The 22,228-nt window shown below is 43.1% G+C and overlaps 1 protein-coding gene across 1 annotated transcript; it reads right to left on the minus strand.

The window, feature by feature from the left end:
• Window positions 1-439: 439 nt before the first annotated feature.
• Window positions 440-20,687, minus strand: SNRPB2 (small nuclear ribonucleoprotein polypeptide B2). Its single transcript, XM_040351272.1, has 7 exons — window positions 20,595-20,687; window positions 16,857-16,940; window positions 15,538-15,710; window positions 13,353-13,490; window positions 8,410-8,463; window positions 6,318-6,406; window positions 440-743 (listed from the first exon to the last, which is right to left on the minus strand). The coding sequence occupies exons 2-7, from the start codon at window positions 16,918-16,920 to the stop codon at window positions 584-586; spliced, it is 678 nt and encodes a 225-aa protein (XP_040207206.1). The 5' UTR covers window positions 16,921-16,940; window positions 20,595-20,687; the 3' UTR covers window positions 440-583.
• Between the last annotated feature and the right edge of the window lie 1,541 nt (window positions 20,688-22,228).

The raw sequence follows: 22,228 nt of genomic DNA on the forward strand, positions 1-22,228 counted from the left end.
TTAAAAAAATAAGACAACAGTAAAGTTAGCCCAATTATTTTTTTATATTGTGAAAGATAATGTTACGCCGAGTGATACCCAACATGTCACGCTTCAAAATTGTGTGCGGTCGTGGAATGGCGACAAATTTTTACCCTTTAAAATCTCCATTGGCGACATTTGAAAAATTCTACAGGTTGCATGTTTTGAGTTACAGAGGAGGTCTACGGCTAGAATTATTGCTCTCGCTCTACGCGAGTTCGGCGGGATGGGGTGCGTTTCTGGCTCCTAACTTTTTTTAGCTGGCTCCTAGATTCCAAGCAAATTTGTCAAACCCTGTCCTAAAGTACTGCACAGATCTGGATGAAATATTTAAAGGGCACCAATATTAAGAATATATACGTGGCTCTGAAAGCTAGAGATTTTTTTTTGTCCCAGATTTTAGATTTAGGCAAATGGATTAAAAAACAAAACAAAAACATTTATTTGTACAAAAATGCCAATCTGACATAAACCAATAGCTATAGAAGTTCAATGTTTGAACAGAAAATATGAATTCTTGAAGAACTAAAAGCCATGAATAAAGTCCAGAAATTGCAACTGTTCACTTTTTAGCATATGTGATCTTCATAGCATGTGATGGCGTAATCTTAAAACCTTGAAGTGCGTCCCGTGCGGAGCCTGCCTGGTTCTCATTCTCAAACTCTACAAAGGCAATATCATGTCTTCCAGGAACTAGGCGAACCTCTTTGAAGCCAGGGAATCTGCAATAAAAGATCGTAAAGTCAGCGGCTAGATCACAAAATAGAAAGCAACACTGATCCCTTCTCTAATCTAAAACAATAGTTCTCTATCACGGGAACCATATAGAAACACTCTGTAAATGAGCAACACTGCAAAAAAACAAAAAACAAAACCACACTCACATTTTAGCATTTTTTGCCTTTATTTTCACCTGGTGAACCGGCCCGAAAGGCTCCATTCACATTTGGCATTTTGGGACCTTCTGCCTGCGACCTCAAATCACACCACTTTTAAAACGCATGTTAGGGTGTCATTTATTTTCAATGGCACTTAAACGCGGTGCAGTTTTGCTGCAACCAAAGCAAGTCGCCCAAAGAGGAGCAGAAGCTTCTTTTGGGCGACAAACTTCTTGCGTTGGGGTTTGTTGCAATAACTGGCAAAACTGCACCGCGTTTTAGGTGCCACTGAAAATGAATGCCACCCGAACATGCTTTTTGCAAATGTAGTGCGATTTGAGATTGCGGGCAAAGTGTCAGCGATTCTGCCCGACATCCCAAAATGCCAAATGTGAATGGAGCCTTACAGACCAAGCCGTCTAGAAAATTGGTAGTTCGAGGATTAAAATACCACCGACAGTGGAATTTACAATGGTCAGCTTTTATATTTGAAAACCATGATCCCAAATGGGGGGGGGGGGGGGGTTGGGTGAGAGAATGTTGCTGTATCCATTTAAAAAAGTGTTAGGTTGGAGTGCGACTTTAAAGGGGTTGTAAAGGTACCATTTCTTTTTCATAAACAGCTTCCTTTACCTTAGTGCAGTCCTCCTTCACTTACCTCATCCTTCCATTTTGCTTTTAAATGTCCTTATTTCTTCTGAGAAATCCTCACTTCCTGTTCTTCTGTCTGTAACTAAACACAGTAATGCAAGGATTTCTCCCTGGTGTGGAGTGTCATGCTCGCCCCCTCCCTTGGACTACAGGAGAGTCAGGACACCCACTAACACACAGCTCCTTTATCTGCAACATAGAGAGCGTCCCGACTCTCCTGTAGTCCAAGGGAGGGGGCGAGCACGACACTTCACACCAGGGAGAAAGCCTCGCATTACTGTGTGTAGTTACAGACAGAAGAACGGGAAGTGAGGATTTCTCAGAAGAAATATGGACATTTAAAAGCAAAATCAAAGGATGAGGTAAGTGAAGGAGGACTACACTAAGGTAAAGGAAGCCATTAAGAAAAAAAAAATTGTACCTTTACAACCCCTTTAATGCATTAATAAAGTCCATCAACATATACCAGTGCATTTAAACTTCTAACAATGCTGCTGTCCAAGGTGTCTGTTGTTCCTCCATCAGATAAGACAGAAGGTGTTTACTAGTCAGATCACCAGGTGGAAAAGGGCTTTAAAAAGATGAAAAAATTCAGCAACCACACTTAAGGAAGCTGCAATTTATTAAATGTTTGTTTTGGGGTTTAATAACACTTTAAGGTTGTGCTGAGTGCAGACATGGATAAACAAGCTCATTGTATTCAACGAATTAATACCTGTTGGGATAGAAAAAGCGAAGAGAAAAAGAAGCTGCAATGAATTAGATGGATGCAGATTACCTACAAGCATCACTCAACTTTTTCTACCCAGTTTTCATCTGCAGCTTCCTTGTTTAGAAAGTTCAGATAGTGTTAGGAGAATTTCTCTTACTGGTTAGTTAACACAGTGTGTGATGTCTGGGCATACAGCCAAGATAGCTAAAATTGCTGATTGGAGGAAAGGCACACACCCCTTTTCATCATAGGCTGAGACACTCAGAGGTGTTTTGTAACAGGACCAGCTCCCTGCTAATCTATTTATAGCAACCTCCCCTGACAGAAATGTCTGATGTGTCAGAATTTGTCAGGAGTTATCAGGCTGATAACAGAGGAACGGTTCAGGAGAGAGCTATGGGACTTGGCTCTTTGAAGAGAGATAACAAAACACTGCAGATCTATGTGCCCAGCTCAAATTTCATGAATCGTGTTTACATCCACTTTAAACAAATATCACCATAAAGATATTTTAATAGGTCGGGGAGGGTAAAAGTAGAAAGGAACTCCAAGGAGCACAATGTTCCTTACTGTCACCAGTTCAGAAGTGAGGGTAAATGTGAAGCAGGGAAACAGACCATAACAAAAAGCGGTTTATCTTTTTTTTGCATTTTAGCATTTCCCTTCTTAAAAGGCGAAGTATGGCTAAAGATATTTTAGCTATACTTCACAGGTCACAGGAGTACAGTTTGTTTTGCACTCCTGTGACCCGTTTTTAGACGACAGAAGACTAAAGCTTGGAAAAGATCCCTTATCCGGCACCTGGCTCATTAATAGACTGATCTATCCCCTAACACCCCACCCCTCCCCCCGCAGACCAGTGCTTCAGTGAGCTCTGGGGAGGGGGCAGAGAGTAGAAAGCCAGCGACTGACAGCACCAACTCTCAAAGCAGAGGGGGGGAGAACTGAGCAATTAGCTGTGTTTGATCGCTCAGTGCAGAGGGCAGCACAAGCAGCATCAGATCATTTCTGCATCCACCTAGGAGTATAAATGTCCATACTTCTCTTTGAACCTAATTTTTCTTCCGTTTGTATTGCTGCTAGAGAGTATTACTCGCTCACAGTATGGAAAAGTGGTTTCAACAACAGAAAGCGAGGGAAAATCTCCCCAACAGAGCTTTGGACAGCAGTAACCTGTGACAGGGGTTCTCATCTCCACACTGGAGCCAAAACTAGAAAGAAAATGCTTATAGATACACATACAAAAAATACTGTATAAGTGCTGTCGAGTATAAGCCGACCCGACTACAAGACGTGGCACCTAATTTTACCACAAAAAAACTGGGAAAACGTATTGACTCGAGTATAAGCCTAAGGTGTCCATCTGCATGCCTCACTGTGCCCATGCCTAGACTGACATTTAACATGGAAGTCTATGGAAGGGGTGGCCAGCTTTGAAAAAAATAAATAAAAATTGGTGCTCCCCAGCCGTAGTAGGTCCCCTACCCTAGACAACACACTTTTCACACTTGTAGAGGAGAAACGGGGCTACATGTGTGCCAAGTTCCGGGTCCAGGAGATCTAAGAGCGGCCGGTACCAGGTCCCCAAAATCACCGGAGAAATTACCGTTTAACATGGAAGTCTATGGAAGGGGTGTCCGGCTTTGAAAAAAAAAAAAAAAAATCGGTGCTCCCCGGCCGTAGGTCCCCCGGAAAACAAACTTTGCACACTTGTAGAGGCATGTATGCCGAATTTGGGGTCCATGGGACCTACGGCCGGCTGGTACCAAGTCCCCAAAGTCCGGGATATCAGGCACAAAAAGGTGACTCCAGTATAAGCCGAGAGGGGCATTTTCAGCACACAAAAAATGTGCTGAAAAACTCGGCTTATACGGTATATGAAATCCTGAATATCTTGCCACCATTGTATCATGAATGATTTGTATTCTTATCTTCAGATCCCCAGTAGTGCTATGCAGAGCTTGTAAGAGCAGCATCAACATAAAAAGACCTGATGACTATTGATCTTCCAATAGTCACACACAGACAAGGACTTACTATGGCTGTTCTCTAGAGAAATCAATTAGCAAGTTCAAGACTTGTGCAGATCTCAGTAGGTAAAAAACAATTCTTACAAATATATACAGCTCTTGCAGCTAAAACTCTATGGACCACATTTATAGCGATTGATAAAGCTTTTAACCGCTAATAGCAGGATGCATACAATCAAATGATTTTTTGGAGAAATGCAATTCCTGACGCGGCTTGTTTTGCACACAGTGGACCCCGATCCACGTCTTCTAGGGTCTCTCGGCAGCTGTCATGGCTCCCCCTCCGCAAGAGCTTTCCACCTTCATGTGAGCGAGCTCGCATGGTGGAAAGCTCTTTTGGGTGCGCTCCTGTGATACAGCGGCGGCCATAGCTGCCGATTATCACTCGGCCCCGCCCCCCCGGCGCGTCGCATCATTGGATGTGATTGACAGCAGCGCCAGGCAATGGCTGCACTGCTTTCAATCCATCCAGTGTAGCCAATCGACGGCCAGGCTGGGAACCGAAGAGGATGACAGGGGCGAGCGCAGGACTTTCGAAGGGTCAGGTAAGTAAAACTGGGGCTCGGGGCAGTACTGTCGGATGTTTTTTCACCTTAATGCATAGGATGCATTAAGGTGAAAAAACATTTACCTGTACAACCCCTTTAAGCTCTTTGAGGGCCGAAATTGATGCAAATGTACAATATAGATGTAAATAAAAGTTCCATATTGCTAGTACAGCAAGCAAGAATTCTTCTCCCAAGTCATGCAGGAAATATGGGATAACACATCGTTCAACAGCCAATGTGGTCAAACTTTGGAGCACTACTATATACGCTCTCTAGTCTCCTGATGTAGAATGCATCATGCACAATACTCACAGTTTACACAACTTGGGGGGCCACTAGCTTCTTAGATTTTTACAGACAGGTCATTTTAATGTTACATTCCATTTTCAAAAAAACGCCAAATAAAATATCTAGACTACGTTTTCTTTCTCATTGTGACAAGATGCCATAAGTGCAAGGATGAAAACTACATTCCTTTTTACTGACGTTTTTATTTCAGGAGTAAAGAGCTTCCTGATCTTTATTCTCTAAATCACTCTTCATTTCCATGATTGTGAAAGGTGTAAAGAAGTACAGCCAAAGCTTGTTTGGCTGTACATCTCTTGTGGAGGGAGGGCAGTTCGTTCTGCACGTCTGTGATCAGTTTTCAGCAGACGACAGGCTGAAGCCAGTTGTCCGACGTCACAGAGCTGGTCCAGGATAGAGCAAGATCACGACAACGAAATCGGGATCTGCCCACATGCCTGAACCAGCACTCGGCTCAGCCTCTCTGCAGTGTTTGATTGCTCGGTTCTCAGTCTTCGAGCGAGCGGGGGACAGATGCAGGATCAGACCGATGGTGCATCCACCTAGGCAAGTACGATTCTAAAAACAAAAAAAGCCCATACTTTTCTTTTAAGTAAAACATATTTAGCCCATATACTGACTGGTATGTTGTATGCTGAAATTCCAGATTAACCTTTCAATACTAACCTGTGACAATCCTGTGATCGATATTCACCCATCTGCTGCTTATCAGCACTGGTATGTTTAACGCTAGAACATTTCCGTATGGTCAATCCAATACAGACCTTTACATGCTTTATGCATTTACAATACTACTGTGCTTTCCTTCTCCCAAATGTCTGGAGGTCATGTTTAACAAACCAAATCTTTTATGATGCATCTTTACAATGTTGTCAGGAAACCTAAAACTCTTAAGCTTGACGATTGTGAAAAGTCACCTACTTGCTACCCCTCTAATTTGTTCATCGTTACAGACCAACTACCTAATATTACACTGTGCATCCATTTTGTTTGTGAGTGTGTTGGTATATGAAATTACTCTGTAGGTTTTGAAAATAAAAACGTAATTCTGTAAAAAAATAGGCAAGCCTGCACCCCAACCCCCACCAACCAGAATCTAACAAGTGTGCATTCATCAGAAACTAAACACAATACTACTTCACAATGGTGAGATAAAATGGACAATACTCACTGGTTAAACAACATAGACAACATCATCTCATTGGTTTCTTCAGGTAAATTATTCAAGAATAAGATGTAATTTGGTGGGTTGTCAGGCACCTAATAAAAAAACAAAAAAATAAAAATGAAATAACCTTTCACAATATATATATATATATACACATACATACATACATACACACACACACACACACACACACACACACCTTGTACTGCTTATCAACGGTTGTAAAACCAATCAAAATGAAATTTGCACTAAGCTGACTTCAGCACTGCGATTTCTGATTGGTTGATATGGGCAAGTAGATTTCGTTCTTTACACTTAAAACATTTTAGATTACGGTTTATGTTGTTTAAAGGTTTAATGGTACAAATATGATGTTTGCTTGCATAGCATTACATCAAAAAGTCGCCAATAAGTTGCCTCTTTTTCCAGGTACTGAAAATGCCAAGTTTCCTTGTCCATAAGGTGCCCAAAACGTCATTGTCCCGTTTTAGCTGCTGTTACACATTTCTGACAGACCGCTTACATCAGTGGTCCTCAAACTGTGGCATGGGGGCCAAATGTGGCCCTTTGCTTGCCTTTATTCAGCACTTGGAGCATGTGCACCACTGATATAAGGCTCCAATCTTCCAAATGACACACCATTCCTCCTCCCATTGACATTAATGGGTCACTATTCCTTCCCTTGATACCAACATTGGGGCACTATTTCTTCCACTGGTACCAATGATGGGGGCATTATTACTCCCATTGACACTGGGGAATTCCTTTACTTAAACTGGCTATAGTCTGCTCCCCTCAAAGTCTGAAGAACAGTAAACTGGCCCTTTGTTAAAGTTTGGAAACTCCTGGCTTACTTTAACTATATGTGAAGTCAAAGAATAGTATATTTGAGATCTTTTTAAAATATCCCTTTTAAACCGATTTAATAAAAAACAAAGTCAAAATCTGTTTTTTCACAATTGTTTGGCAGTAATGTGACCTCTCGAGCCCAGATGGTGTAAAGTGTGGCGGCAATCAGGTGAGGAGTACAAAGACAAGTGTGTCTTGCCTACAGTCAACCATGGTGGTGGGAGTGTCATGGTCTGGGGCTGCAAGAGTGCTGCTGGCACTGGGGAGCTACAGTTCATTGAGGGAACCATGAATGCCAACATGTACTGTGACATAATGAAGCAGAGCATGATCCCCCCCTCCCTTCTGAGACTGGGCCGCAGGGCAGTATTCCAACAGGATATTGACGCCAAACACACCTCCAGGACGACCACTGCCTTGCTCAAGATGCTGAGGGTAAAAGGTGATGGACTGGCCAAGCATGTCTCCAGGCCTAAACCCTATTGAGCATCTGCGGGGCATCCTCAACTGGAAGGTGGAGGAGCGCAAGGTCTATAACATCCACCAGCTCCGTGATGTCATCAAGGAGGAGTGGAAGAGGACTCCAGTGGTAACCCATGAAGCTCTGGTGAACTCCATGCCCAAGAGGGTTGAGGCAGTGCTGGAAAATAATGGTGACCACACAAAATATTGACACTTTGGGCCCAATTTGGACATTTTTACTTAGGGATGTACCAACTTATTGCGAACTGTTTAGACATTAAATGGCTGTGTGTTGAGTTATTTTGAGTGGGACAGCAAATGTACACTGTTATACAAGCTGTACACACTACTTTACATTGTAGCAAACTGTAATTTCTTCAGTGTTGTCACATGAAAATATATAATAAAATATTTACAAAAATGTGAGGGGTGTACTCACTTTTGTGAGATACTGTATAGACTAGAGGATACACAATATATAGGCCTGAAAAAGCATTCTATAGCAGGAAACATGGCATGGAGACAGAAATATACTAAATGAAGAATTGATAATGCATGCAATTTGTAAGGGTTTCCTGTCTCCTGGGAAATGGATGACCAACTACTAAATGGGTTCTTTATATTACACTGTAAGTGCTCTTTAATAGACTAATGACACTGAACACTGCAGCTGCCTATATTTTACACCGAAAGAAAAATGTTCTTTTCCAAAGACAAGCAATTTTATCTAAAAGCATAATAGAGACCATGTTTCTTTGTGTAAGCCATGCACATGCTTTATTACCTGCTGGCTCTGTGCTGATCCTGGCGCTGCATTCTCCGTTTCCTGTCCCGGAACCTGTAAAGAACAACATCAATAATAAGCACGCCAAAGCATAGAATAAAATATAATAGGTAGACCTTGTACAGATTTTTATATCAATGCCACACATTTGATGAAAAATATTTTAGCACTTTTTGTAATAGTCATTATAAAAAGATCCAGGACAACCAAATATCTGGATAGAGATCAGTGCTGTGAAGTGTCCATACAGGTCAAAATGTTCTGTAGTATAACAAGTAAATTATGCGCAAGAGCTTTTCAGAGTATTTTTATTGCAGCAGCATAGTCAGTGCTTGTCTCCAAAATGTTCTGTAGGTTGTAGGTGAATTATTGTTGGGTTCTGACACTTGAATTGACTATATCCTATACAGCATTAAAGCCATATTGTTTCATTGTCTTACTGGCTTAGTCTGCCTCTGGTCATGAATTCAACTGAACACCAGCCAAACACCCTTTAGCTTATGCCAGGGTGCTAAAGCAAGAAAGGGGGAGGCACCCTCCATAAAATACACTTAGAAAAGAGCATCTAGAAGTATATCTAAATATGCAGGTATATCCACTGGACCCTTTATTTACAAATCACCCACATACAGTTGCAAGAAAAAGTATGTGAACCCTTTTGGAATGATATGGATTGCTGCACAAAACATGTGATCTGTTCTTCATCTAAGTCACAACAATAGACAGTCACAGTCTGCTTAAACTAATAGCACACAAAGAATTAAATGTTACCATGTTTGTTTTTTTTTTTTTTTTTTTTTAACACGCCATGTAAACATTCACAGTGCAGGTGGAAAAAGTATGTAAGCCCCTAGACTAATGACATCTCCAAGAGCTAATTGGAGTGAGGTGTCAGCCAACTGGAGTCCAATCAATGAGATGAGAGGTGTTGGTTACAGCTGCCCTATAAAAAAATATACACCAGTGCTGGGTTTGCTTTTCACAAGAAAAGATGTGAATGATGCCTCGTCAGGGCTCGACAATATCCGGGCGCCCGGTCGCAATTGCGACAAAAAATTGTGACCTGGCGCCCGCCGGTAATTGAGGCCGTGGCTTTGCAGCCTACAAGGCCGCGGCCTCAATTACCAGCCGTCGCGGGCCGGCATCGCGAGGTGGGGGCACACGGAGGCACAGGATCCTGTGTCTCCGTGCACCTCCCCCGTCACGCGACGGCAATTGAGGCCGCGGCATGGTGAAAGCCCAAGCTGACATCTGGTGGTGGCCGTTGGCATTACAAGTAAAACAGCAGTTCGAATGTCAAATTTTTTCACTGTTTTCACTGCCATCTCCTTCCCTCTATTTAGAACCCCCAAACATTATATATATTTTTTATTCCAACACCCTAGAGAATAAAATGGCGGTCGTTGCAAAACTGTCACACCGTATTTGCGCAGCGGTCTTACAAGCACACTTTGTTTGGGAAATAACACACTTTAAAAAAAAAATAAGACAACAGTAAAGTTATCCCAATTTTTTTTTATATTGTGAAAGATAATGTTACGCCGAGTAAATTGATACCCAACATGTCACGCTTCAAAATTGCGTCCGCTCGTGGAATGGCGACAAACTTTTACCCTTTAAAATCTCCATAGGCGACGTTTAAAAAAATTCTACAGGTTGCATGTTTTGAGTTACAGAGGAGGTCTAGGGCTAGAATTATTGCTCTCACTCTAACGATCATGGCGATACCTCACATGTGTGATTTGAATACCGTTTACATATGCGGGCGCTACTAATGTGTGTATTCGCTTCTGCGCGCTAGCTTGACGGGGTGCGTTTTCTGGCTCCTAACTTTTTTAGCTGGCTCCTAGATTCCAAGCAAATTTGTCAAACCCTGTGCCTCATACAAAAGAGCTCTCAGAAGACCTACGATTAAGAATTGTTGACATGCATAAAGCTGGAAAGGGTTATAAAAGTATCTCCAAAAGCCTTACTGTTCATCAGTCCATGGTAAGACAAATTGTCTATAAATGGAGAAAGTTCAGCGCTGCTGCTACTCTCCCTAGGAGTGGCCGTCCTATAAAGATGACTGCAAGAGAACAGCACAGACTGCTCAATGAGGTGAAGAAGAATCCTAGAGTGTCAGCTAAAGACTTACAAAAGTCTCTGGTATATGATAACATCCCTGTTAGTGAATCTACGATACGTAAAACACTAAACAAAGAATGTATTTTATAGTAGGATACCACAGAGGAAGCCACTGCTGTCCAAAAAAAACATTGCTGCACGTTTACAGTTTGCACAAGAGCACCTGGATGTTCCACAGCAGTACTGGCAAAATATTCTGTGGACAGATGAAACCAAAGAGTTGTTTGGAAGAAACACACAACACTATGTGTGGAGAAAAAGAGGCACAGCACACCAACATCAAAACCTCATCCCAACTGTGAAATATAGTGGTGGGGGCACCATGGTTTGGGGCTGCTTTGCTTCATCAGGGCCTGGACGGATTTCATTCATCGAAGGAAAATGAATTCAAATTTATCAAGACATTTTGCAGGAGAACTTAAGGCCATCTGTCCACCAGCTGAAGCTCAACAGAAGATGGGTGTTGCAACAGGACAACAACCCAAAGCATAGAAGTAAATCAACAGAATGGCTTAAACAGAATAAAATACGCCTTCTGGAGTGGCCCAGTCAGAGTCCTGACCTCAACCCGATTGAGATGCTGTGGCAGGACCTCAAGAAAGCGATTCACACCAAACATCCCAAGAAAATTGCTGAACTGAAACAGTTCTGTAAAGAGGAATGGTCAAGAATTACTCCTGACCGTTGTGCACGTCTGATCTGCAACTACAGGAAACGTTTGGTTGAAGTTATTGCTGCCAAGGGAGGTTCAACCAGTTATTAAATCCAAGGGTTCACATACTTTTTCCACCTGCACTGTGAATGTTTACATGGCGTGTTCAATAAAAACATGGTAACATTTAATTCTTTGTGTGTTATTAGTTTAAGCAGACTGTGATTGTATATTGTTGTGACTTAGATGAAGATCAGATCACATTTTATGACCAATTTGTGCAGAAATCCATATCATTCCAAAAGGGTTCACATACTTTTTCTTGCAACTGTATAGTTCAGTAGCTAACCAATCTACTAACCTTGTATTCAATGTACATAATTTGAAGCAAACTGGTAACTAAAAATAATACTTTTGCTCACGTTATAGTGTATTCCTTTACAATGTTTAAAAAACGCAATAATAGGATTTCCAAATCAAGCAGTTAAAAAGCAGCAAAGCTGCCTGTTGCCACATATCTGGAACTGTAATGGACATCAGCTCACAGATGGGAACTGAATGGCTTGCCTGTGCTGAGAGCAGATGGGACGATGTTTTCATCTGCTAGAAACCAGGAGGATGAGAACAGCGATGTAAATGAGGATGTAGGCAGATGAAAACATACAGAAAATCTTATACTTGTAAACATCATAATTCCCAGCAGTTCAGTAGAAAAAAAAACTGCAGGTCACAGACAGAATACAAAATGGATGGAAACATTGCATCTTAAATCTATATGCTCTTCTGTTGCAGAACCAAATGGCAATTGCGCTGCAGCTGTTCATTTTTAGCGACTGTCTGTGACTGTTTTGCAAATACAGTACTATACCTGCAGATATAGTTTGACTAAAATGTTGTCAAATCATAAAAAATAAAAAAATAAAAAGTATTGTACAGGTTTTTCATTAGTAAAATCTAATACAAATCCTGGTCGGGGCCCCCCTCCTGTCAGAATGCTCCTCCTCCCAGCTGTGACCTGAAACTCCTACCCCCCTCCTCCGGGTGAATACTTCACTCCCAACCAAGCATCGGCTGTCAGAATGTTCCCCTCCGGGCCGCGGCGCCCCATCAGAATTTTTCCACCCCTGTCAAAAAAAAATCTCTACTCCTCCACTTCTCTCTGTTCACTACCACAAACATCTTCTACATCTGTTGGTTGCTGGTACAAACAAGTTATTGTTTCATAATGACTTAAATATTCAGGGATGGAATGGCAGGCACAGCCTTATAAAGTGTTTGTTAAGGTAAAACATTTTCTTCTATAGTTCCCTCTAATACATAACACTAAGCTCCCCAGTGGATGTAATTTATAAAAATACGTGGCACGATAGCTTACTTCAGAGCGATCAGCTGACTGCCCATTGGGCATCTCCTGATGCGATAGCTGCAGAGGGGGGGGGGGCTGGGAATTCCCTGCCGACATCAATCAAGGAGAGGAGGAGACCAGCGGGCAGTGTGGTGAGCGCTGAACGGCGCTCTTAAGTAAGCCATTATACTGCATATTTTTATAAATAACATCTACTGGGGAGCTTAGTGTTATATATCAGAGGGAACTCTAGAACAAAACTGTTCGTATTAGAGCAGGTGGTGAGGATCGGGGGGATTAACAGGCAGGGAGAGGGAGGAGGACAGAGTAGACACAGAAACAGGAAAGCAGGGCTGTAGATGATGAAGGCACGAACTCTGACCATGGTGTCGGGGCTCAGCAGTCCTGATTATCTTGGTCAGCGTATAGAGGGAAGGGCAGAAACTGGCAGGATCACCCAGGTATTTTAGGTGTTACAGGGGGCCAAATTACACAGCACAAGCACTGTACAACATGCTTTAAAGAAACAGGATCAATTTTTTTTTTTTTTGTTAACCCAAAAACGCTTTAACAGTAGCCAAAAACATATATGATCTGTGTTACAATACACGTTGCTTGTTGCACTTTTAAAAAAACTTTTTTTTTTTTTTTTATCAACAGCTTCCTTTAAGTTGTCACCACTAAATTAGTATATCAGTCACATTTCACAGCTAAAAATTGTGCGTTGTGGTTGTTAAATAAATGCAACAAGTTTGGCAAGTATACCCCAATGAATGTCTGTCTAAAATCTGCATCCCTTTACAGCACGCATAGACTCACCTGTGGAGGTTTTTTATTTAATGCATTCGCAGCCTGGTCTTGGGGTTTCTTTTTCTTATCCTTCTTTTTCTCTTTATCTGCAAATGTTCCACGCATCTTGGATACTAAATCAGAGTCAGACTTTGCATACTGAATTCGCTGCAGGACATAAGAATTAAGTTATTAATTGAAAATGCACAATGTCAGTAGCTAGACCAAGTTATGTTCACATAACCGCCTACATATGATAAAAGCTTGTCTAGAGGAAGAATCGGAATTCTGCAAGCTTAACACTGCCTTCAGAAGTTTGGACATTTCCTGACTGGTACCTGCTGCATTTGGAGGTTTCCATCAATAGCTAGCTATAAACATACCTGTGTTAACACTTTTGTGACCAGAGTTGTGCAGTTTAGTGGCCAGCCCAAAATCAGCCAGCATCAGTATGGGTCAGTTAACTTGACAATAATTGTTGTGACTACATTTTCAGTTTGACATCAAGCCTGAGAAGTTGTGCATTCCTAGCCCTCTGCTGCACAGCTATCTGCAAAGACAATGTTCTTACATCAAGGGACATTTTTCATGTGAACTGGAAAAGGTCTTCTAGTTCACTTGTACATAAGGGGGATATGATCACCATGTATAAATACATAATGAGGGGGTGGTATGATCACCATTGCCATCACAAAGTTTAATCAGCAAAGCAATGTCTGCCTGTGAAACCCCTGCCCAAGGTACAATCAGTATCAGCCATGAATACAGGTAGATCTTTTATGAAAAAAGCCTTTCAAAATTTCCAACGTGACTTTTGGGCTGCGATCTACAAAACTGGAGTGACCATGTCACCAATATTGCAAGGAAAAACACAGAAAAAAAAAATTGTTGTTTAAAAGTTTAGTTCGGTTGCATTAAATATGGCTGCTCACAGGCACTTCCTGGTACTTGAGGAAAGGACTAATAAGTTGGGCTTTAAGGGCACACAGTACCAATAGATGTAGAAAACTAGAAGTTTATTTAGTATGAAATATCATAAAAGTGGAATGACATAAAATCAAAAGAAAATAGGTCAGCAACTAATACCACAGCTGTGATTACAACACTATACAATCATATCATATATAGGCTTCATTTAGAGAGCACAGTTACAGGTACAATGTTGAGTTGCATATCCAGTGTAGTATTCCAAAGATTTGGTGGAGAGCTTGCTCTTTATGTTACACGCATTAGCGCTTCCTCAGGAGCATAAGATATTGCATCTAAAAAATAGGTCGCATTGGGGGTAGACAAGCGACAATAGCGTGTTAGCCCCACAGTGGCTGGGCGGACAGGCTAGATCAAGCCAGCCAAACGTGGGGAAATAATCAAAAACACTGATTTGTAAGCATACAAGTGTTCGGACAGTCAAGTGCTGGTAGGCACTAAAAATTCGGATCCAGGGATCTCCAACATGCAGTAATTCAAAATTTCACAGTGCTGGGCTGAACAGGATATATATTAGCATATAGTATGGCAATCCAAAAGATCCTGGGTATATAAACCCAAGGGTATTGTATAGGATTCCCAGAGCTAGTTCCTGCAGCCTGGTCAGCAAGGTGAATACCGCATGTGTCCCCAGGAAAGCGATGACGCCGATACCAGTCCTTTCCTCAAATCTCGTTATTTCGGGGCGTTGGCACATTATATACTAGTGCATTCGCGGTGTCACCACGCAATGTATGCACATTAAAATAGGTCCCTCTCTTACCAAATCACTTCCTGGTACGGTTGTCAATGTCTGATCAAGCATCACAGCAAAGCCCCACCGCCTTTCGCCTGGCAGAGTAGTCCCACCCTATTCGTGACCTCACATGCTTGCATTAATGAGGATGCTCATTCATTGTTCTCATTCATGAGACAGCTGACAGAAATATGATGCAGGCTACATCACTTCCTGAAACAACTCTGCCAGGAATGAATACACCCACCAGGTACCCTATGCAAGGATGGGAACTGTGGTCATGTGACAGCAAGAAAACACTTGTGTTACAGACATCTAGATTTTAGAAATTTTGCACATAGTATTTAACTTAATGTTTGTGAAGGAGGATTTGAATGCAAGCCTTTTCTTCCACTTCATTTAGTGTAAAGGGAACAAAAGGTCATGGTATAGATTGGCAGACACCACCTTGTTGCATGATCTTAAAATACAAGCTAGGATTTTTTTTTTTACCATTGGTTTCTCAAAAAATGGAAATCCTTGTAGTTGTCTTAAGGCGTTGGTAGATGAACTGAGCTCCTTAAATATTACAAAGGCTTGTCCCCTCATCTTCGTGGTCTTTAAAGCCACAATGTCCATCACATGACCAAACTGGGAGAAGAGCGCATATAGAGATCTCTTCAGTTCTAAAAAGGAAATCAAATATTACAACGGCTCTGATAAACAAGACAGACAGTCATTTACATAACAAATTAACCCCAGTGATAATTTCACACTAATCAGCATATACTAAGCTGCGATGATCAATACTCTCCTTATTATAGAGTGTCTTATTTTAATGCTTGTGCATGCCAATATAAAAATACGAAATTATATGGCATATGCGCACCGACGTTCGGCTTCTTTCGGCAACTCGTGACGCGCTGTATGCGCCGGTCGGAAGGATGTCAATCAATTAGGAACAGATTACATACCCGGAAGCGGCGGTGAAAATACAGTATGTACGGCAATGAAATAAAAAAAAAAACACAGCCTGACAACTCGGCTGAACGTAATGTTAGAATTCTTTTTTTTGGGTGAACCCCTGCTTTAACAAGACTATACGATTTAGTTTTGTATTCAGTAATATTCATATAGTAATACAGGAACCACTACTGCATATCTTTATATCGCTATGCCATTAGCCTTTACCCTACTTCTCTCCTCACCATTCCAAAAACCTTCTAAAACACTGGGGACAATTTAAAAAGCATCAGTAAGAAAATAGGGAAAACCCAAAAAGCATTCTGCATGTATGGTCTCTAAACGCAGGAGGGACTTGTCACATTGTCTGTCAAAGTCAGGTAGGGAAGCCTCTCCAATCACCTACTCTCTCTGCTGTGGGTTAAACGCAGGGCAAGGTGGTAAGGTATACTGTGGTATATAGTGGAAAACATATCACTATATCCGCTCTCCACTGAAAATGTCCAGACAAATGTCTGTTCCACCAAAATCACATGTGGTGGCATCCATTTACCCCTTACCACCAGCTCAATGGCCCTTTAAAGGGTTCTTAAGGTCCAATGTATTTCCTGGGCATCCCGATCATGTGCACATGGGAACCTGATCATATGTTCTCTGTGACAGCCATCCTACTGGCTCCTAATTATTAACAATATTCAAGAGCCCTCTGTAACAGCTTTATTACAGTGCTGGTGTTAGAAAAGTAGATATTGAATACAAGGTTTACTCATAACACCAATATCCCTGAGCATTATCTGTTTGCTAAAGAGAAACCATAGTAGAAGCCGTTTACTTTTCAGATCCTTTTAATCATTTAGCAGTTTCCTTACCGTCCTTCTTAACTTTATCATTTAAGTTGTTAATATAAACTGTATGATTCGGCCGGATATCCATGTTTTCAATTCTTTCTAAACCTGAAGACAAATATATAATGTGATTAATACAAAGGGCAGAAAATGCGCAACACAATGAATACAATGGAACAGCAGTTTACATACGTTTTTTTTATTAGGATCCTTTCACTTGGACGACACACGTTCCAATCAGCAGGGGATACATAAACAGATCTCCCGCTGAATCAAAACAGAAGTTCTTTTTGTGACAAGGCAGACAAAGGGGGAAATTACTAAAACTGGCGCACACAGAATCTGGAGCAGCTGTGCATGGCAACCAATCAGCTTCTTCAGGTAATTTCCCATGCCAGGCTAAAACACATCCCACTAGATATTTTTCCCACTCCCTTACCTTGTGAAGCCAAATATACTTACCTGAGTTCCCCCACACCAATGCCAGTTCTAGGTGCGAAGGATAATGAATCCAGTGGTGTGAATGAAGTCCCAGATGATTGGTCACCCACAGTCCCAACTGTGATGATGGATCCTGAGAGATCCCTGCTACTGGATTTCCAATAAGAATTGTCCACTTGAAGGACCCAAGCAGGGAATAAACAAAAGAGAAGCCTCGGGAGTGTGGCATCGCATAACCATGGCTTAAGTGTTTGTAAAGTCACACTGTAACTTTACTGGTATGCCCTCTGGATTATGCAGTTACTAACTACAGTGCTTGTGTTGTTTTTTTTATAAAAAGCCTAAATACACAGCAGCTGTGCGATCGCATGATCCCCCTCTGAACTTCTTACTCAATCTATAGAGAGAAGCAGGAGGGGCCAAGATTCCCATGATTTCAGCCGTGGAAGTCACGTGACCGCACTGCAGCAGTATGGGAAAAGGTATTTAGCCTTTTCATTAAAAAAAAAAAAAACACACACACACTATAGTTACTAGCTGCATAATCTTACTTTGATGAAGGATTCTTAGCCAAAATGCATCAGTTTATAGCGTGTACCCGTGTAACCAATAAAGGACTTTTATTCAAGAGCATCCGAGTTGACAGCCTTTTTTGATTCAAACATAATCTGGAGAGGATACAAGTATTTTTGCTGCATATTGCAGGTGAATAGTGGCAGAGAGGAGAGCCGCTCTCACGCTGACAGGCAACGGGGGGGGGGGCATGGGGGAGATTCACAGCAGAGAGCAGGCTGAGGGAGGCTTGTAAACTGACCACGGTATCATTGCCATGATTACTGTAGTCAGCACACTAAGGGGGACGGACACAGGAACAGGCAGGATCACCCAGATATATAAGAACATAGGAGGGGGCAAATTACATGGTTGATTGGTTTCTATGCACAACTACTCCAGATTCTACTTGCTTTAGTCTTAGTAAATTTCTCTCATAGTCTTGGCAACATTAAAGGCATGCACGTCGTTCCTCCCTATACTCTGCTGAAGAAGTCCCGCCCCAAGGGACGCAACGTTTGGAAGGGAAAGGACGTGACGTCACCCGCAGCCGTCCACCACAACACACGATTTTGCTGTATTCCCTGGCACTGGGATAGTGCCTATGATTGTGAGTTTTTACATATTTTTTCATTAAACTGTCATTCTATTATGGAGAGCACTATGGCATGTCCTCTTTTTTCATGAATGGAATCACGCCCCACCAGCATTTTTCTGTGTACTTGAAACACTTGGTCCTGGATTGACCCCTGTTGCAGTTTTGCCTGGATTTTATCCCTATGGGAATGCGCATTTGACCCTAACAGAGGGTCCATCCCGGGAGGTTAGCAGCCATTTCTATTATTGGTGGAGGTGTCCCATTATACCACGTTCATCACCTGCATGTGTTTTGCATATAGTCACTTTCTGAAAATCACAGGGATGACTATTTGATGGACTTTCTACTAGCGCTGCACTATCTTTTAATACGTAGCACAATAAAAATTATAAATGTACCCACATTAAAGAGGAAGTAAACCCTCTCGTCCAAAAATAAATAAATGAAAAAATACAACCTGCAAGACAAAAGGCATAATGAGCTAGTATGCATGATAGACCCCGCCATGATACCCGAAATTACTTCCAGGTATCGCTGCTCTGGCACTGTGACTGGCCAGAGCAGCGATGACGTCACTCCCGCGTAACGGCATGATACCGTTAGTAGTGGCACGCTCAGTGAGCCTGATGTCTACGGCGCTATTTTTTGCAAATATCTCCCAAACCTTTTAGGTTTGGGAGATATTTCTTGCACCTACGGGTAAGCCTTAATCTAGGCTTACCTGTAGGTTCAAGTGGTTGTGGTTTACAACCACTTTAATAAAAAAACAAAAATGTGAATTTATTAAATGTTTGCAGAGCATTACAACAGTGATCCATGTGCCGTGTGTGCAATGCATTGTTTACATCCCAGCCCCGTACAGAGTAATGGACCTACCGTCATGGAGCTGGGGTGAGTAATCAATAGACTACCCGTGCAGTCCCCTTACTGTAATTGCGACGGTGTGATCAGTCACCAGGACTAACGGGATTTGTAGTCGTTTCTTACTTTCTAGCTATGAAGTGCAAGGGGCTGGATACCAAGGATGAGCTCAGGCGCATTCCCAACTCCACGCGCCCGCCAGGAAGCCGACACTCCGCAGCGCTAATCACAGCTAGGGAGACATTTCCCGGTCTGTGCAGCCACGGATCAGAAAATGTCTCACTGCCTGCGATTAGCACTGCGGAGTGTCAGCTTCCTGGCAGGCATGGGCACTAGGGATGAGCTCTGGCGTGTTGGCACACTCCATATGTCGGAAGTCGGCACGGCGCTTCGCTGCTCACAGGCAGGGAGACATTGCTCGGCCGCAGAGATCGGGAAATGTCTCACTGCCTGTGATTAGCGATGCGCCGTGCCGACTTCCTGGCAGGCTCTGCACATGGACTGTGCGAACACGCCGGAGCTCATCCTTACTGGATACACAGCAGATGGTGTGTACACCTATTACATCTTCATGAATCTAATAGAGATTGCACAACCTGATTGTATCATGTATGGTGGAGTGAGTCCCGTTCACACTTATGTGATGCAGGAACCAGTGCGATTCCTGTGTGGGTTCCCGCTTCGCTTTTCACACTGCCCTATGTGAACCGCTGCGAGTATCGAAGTAAAAGGTAATGGCACCCCCAGATCAGATCGCAGTGCAAACTGAATCCGATAGCATAGGTGTGAACACTCATGCGATCCGATTCGAGTACAGACTACAGAAAAGGGTCACCGTTTGGTGCGAATGCGATGTGATTTCAGACAGTTTGTATGGCTGAATTGGATCGCCCGGACATCACATATGATCTGTACAGCAATACAAATTACATGCAATGTCTGGCATCACATTAGTATGAAGCGGCCATGAAGGAGATTGTACAATGAAGATCCCCCCCAATCGGTGCTCCCCACAATCAGTCAGTGCCCCCCAAACACAAACGGCAGCTCCCCCAGCAGTGTGATGATCGGTGTAGGTGATCTCCCGGGCTCTGGGCTCCTCACACACTACACAGAGATGTAGTCCATTCATGAGCACACACTGTTTACTTCCTGTACTACACAGCGGCAAAAACGGTGACCGGTTCTCTTTATTCCGCATCCACCGACAGAAGTCCTCTGCTTCCCCACTCAGCCCGGTAAACTCCCGCCCGCACAATAAATTAAGACACAAACAACGTATATTACATATAAAATCTCGCTCTACTCACCGGTTACACACGCTTCCTGGCGCTTTACGGCAACGCGCTGACGTCATGTGCCTTCGTTCCCTCATTTGCACAAGCTGCAAATTACGGCAGAAGACGTATAGAACGTGTGAGGCGCGTGAAACTGCGGCGGCCATATTTGTTTCTGGCACGAAAATCTCACAGCTGTAGACATACCCCTTCTGTACTTTTTTGTAATTTCCAGATTAGCCCAGTAAGGAGGGGGGCTTCTATGACATGTCATTGTCTATCTAAACCTTCCTTTTTTTTATATATATAAAACGAACCATCCCCCTGTGCTGTGCCCACTTGCCACCTGTCCGGGATTCACCCGGACAGTTCGGTTTTGGAATCATGCATCCAGATTTCAAACTCCCTGAAACCCGGACACATTATTCAGACCAGACTATGACTTTGCAGCGGGGTTGCTGGCTGCAGTTGTCTAAGCGGAGTGTGTCTGCTGTTACACTCTCTTTTACACTGCCCAAAGTTAGCACTAACCAAAAAATTACCCCACACACACTCAGAGAACCCCTTAAATCAGGGTTCCAAGAGCATCCCGTATGTTAGAGTCCCCAGAGTTTTCCCTTACATCAGAGTCTGCAGAGTCCCCCCTTAAAGTGTGGGGGAACTTTGTGGACTCAAAATATATGTATGGTTTATAAATAAAAAAAATTGCTGTTCGGGTTTGACTTGAAGAAAAGGTGACAACCCTAACTGTACCCCCCTGTACTGTGCCCACTTACCCTCCCCCTGTGCTGTGCCCACTTACCCTCCCCCTGTACTGTGCCCACTTACCCTCCCCCTGTGCTGTGCCCACTTCCCCTCCCCTTCCCCTCCCCCTGTGCTGTGCCCTCTTGCTTACGTTGTACTGTACCCCCCTTCCCCCTGTACTGTGCCCACTTACCTTCCCCTGTGCTGTGCCCTCCTGCATTATACGCTGACACAGACCTACCTGCAGATACAGACTGGGATAATAGGGGCAGAGGAGGGACTGCGGTTAGGGACAGGACTAGGGGTTTCTCTCTCACCCCCCCTCTCTGTCAGCACCCCTCTCTCTGACCCCCCTCTCTCTCTCAACCACCCTCTATAAGCCCCCCTCTCTATCAGGCCCCCATCTCTCTCTCAGCCCCCCTCTCTGTCAACCTCCCTCTCTCCCAGCCCCTCTCTCTGAGCCCCCCTCTCTGTCCACCACCCTCTCTCTGAGGCCCTCTTTCTCTCAGCCCCCTTTCTCTCAACCACCCTTTAAGCCCCCCACCCTCTAAGCCCCCCTCTCTCTCTCGCTTAGCCAACCTATCTCTAAGCCCCCCTCTCTGTCAACTTCCCTCTCTCCCAGCCCCTCTCTCTGAGCCCCCCTCTCTCAGCTCTCTCTCTCTCTCTCTCAGCCCCCCTCTCTAACCACCACCCTCTCTCTGAGCCCCTCTTTCTCTCAGTCCCCCATCGCTCTGTCAGTCGTCCCCTCTCTCAGCCCACCTACCTGATTCAAGCAGAAACACTGCACATGCTGAGTTCTACCACCATGACCACTTCAAATCACTGAAGTGGTCATGGTGGTTAGAGTGTTCCTTTAATATCTCTCAGAAGCAGTAAACCTGTGTATACTGATTCAATTTCATTTGATCATCCTCTAGTTGTAT

Source organism: Rana temporaria, chromosome 4, assembly GCF_905171775.1.
Source record: "Rana temporaria chromosome 4, aRanTem1.1, whole genome shotgun sequence".
Lineage (NCBI taxonomy): Eukaryota > Metazoa > Chordata > Amphibia > Anura > Ranidae > Rana > Rana temporaria.

Coding starts and splice junctions, on each gene's coding strand:
- SNRPB2 (XM_040351272.1), bottom strand. CDS start 16,920: ATGGATATCCGGCCGAATCATACAGTTTATATTAACAACTTAAATGAT. Junction 13,491..15,537: donor CATTTTTTGAGAAACCAATG/GTAAAAAAAAAA, acceptor TATGTCCTGCAG/CGAATTCAGTATGCAAAGTC. Junction 8,464..13,352: donor TAAATAAAAAACCTCCACAG/GTGAGTCTATGC, acceptor TGTTCTTTACAG/GTTCCGGGACAGGAAACGGA.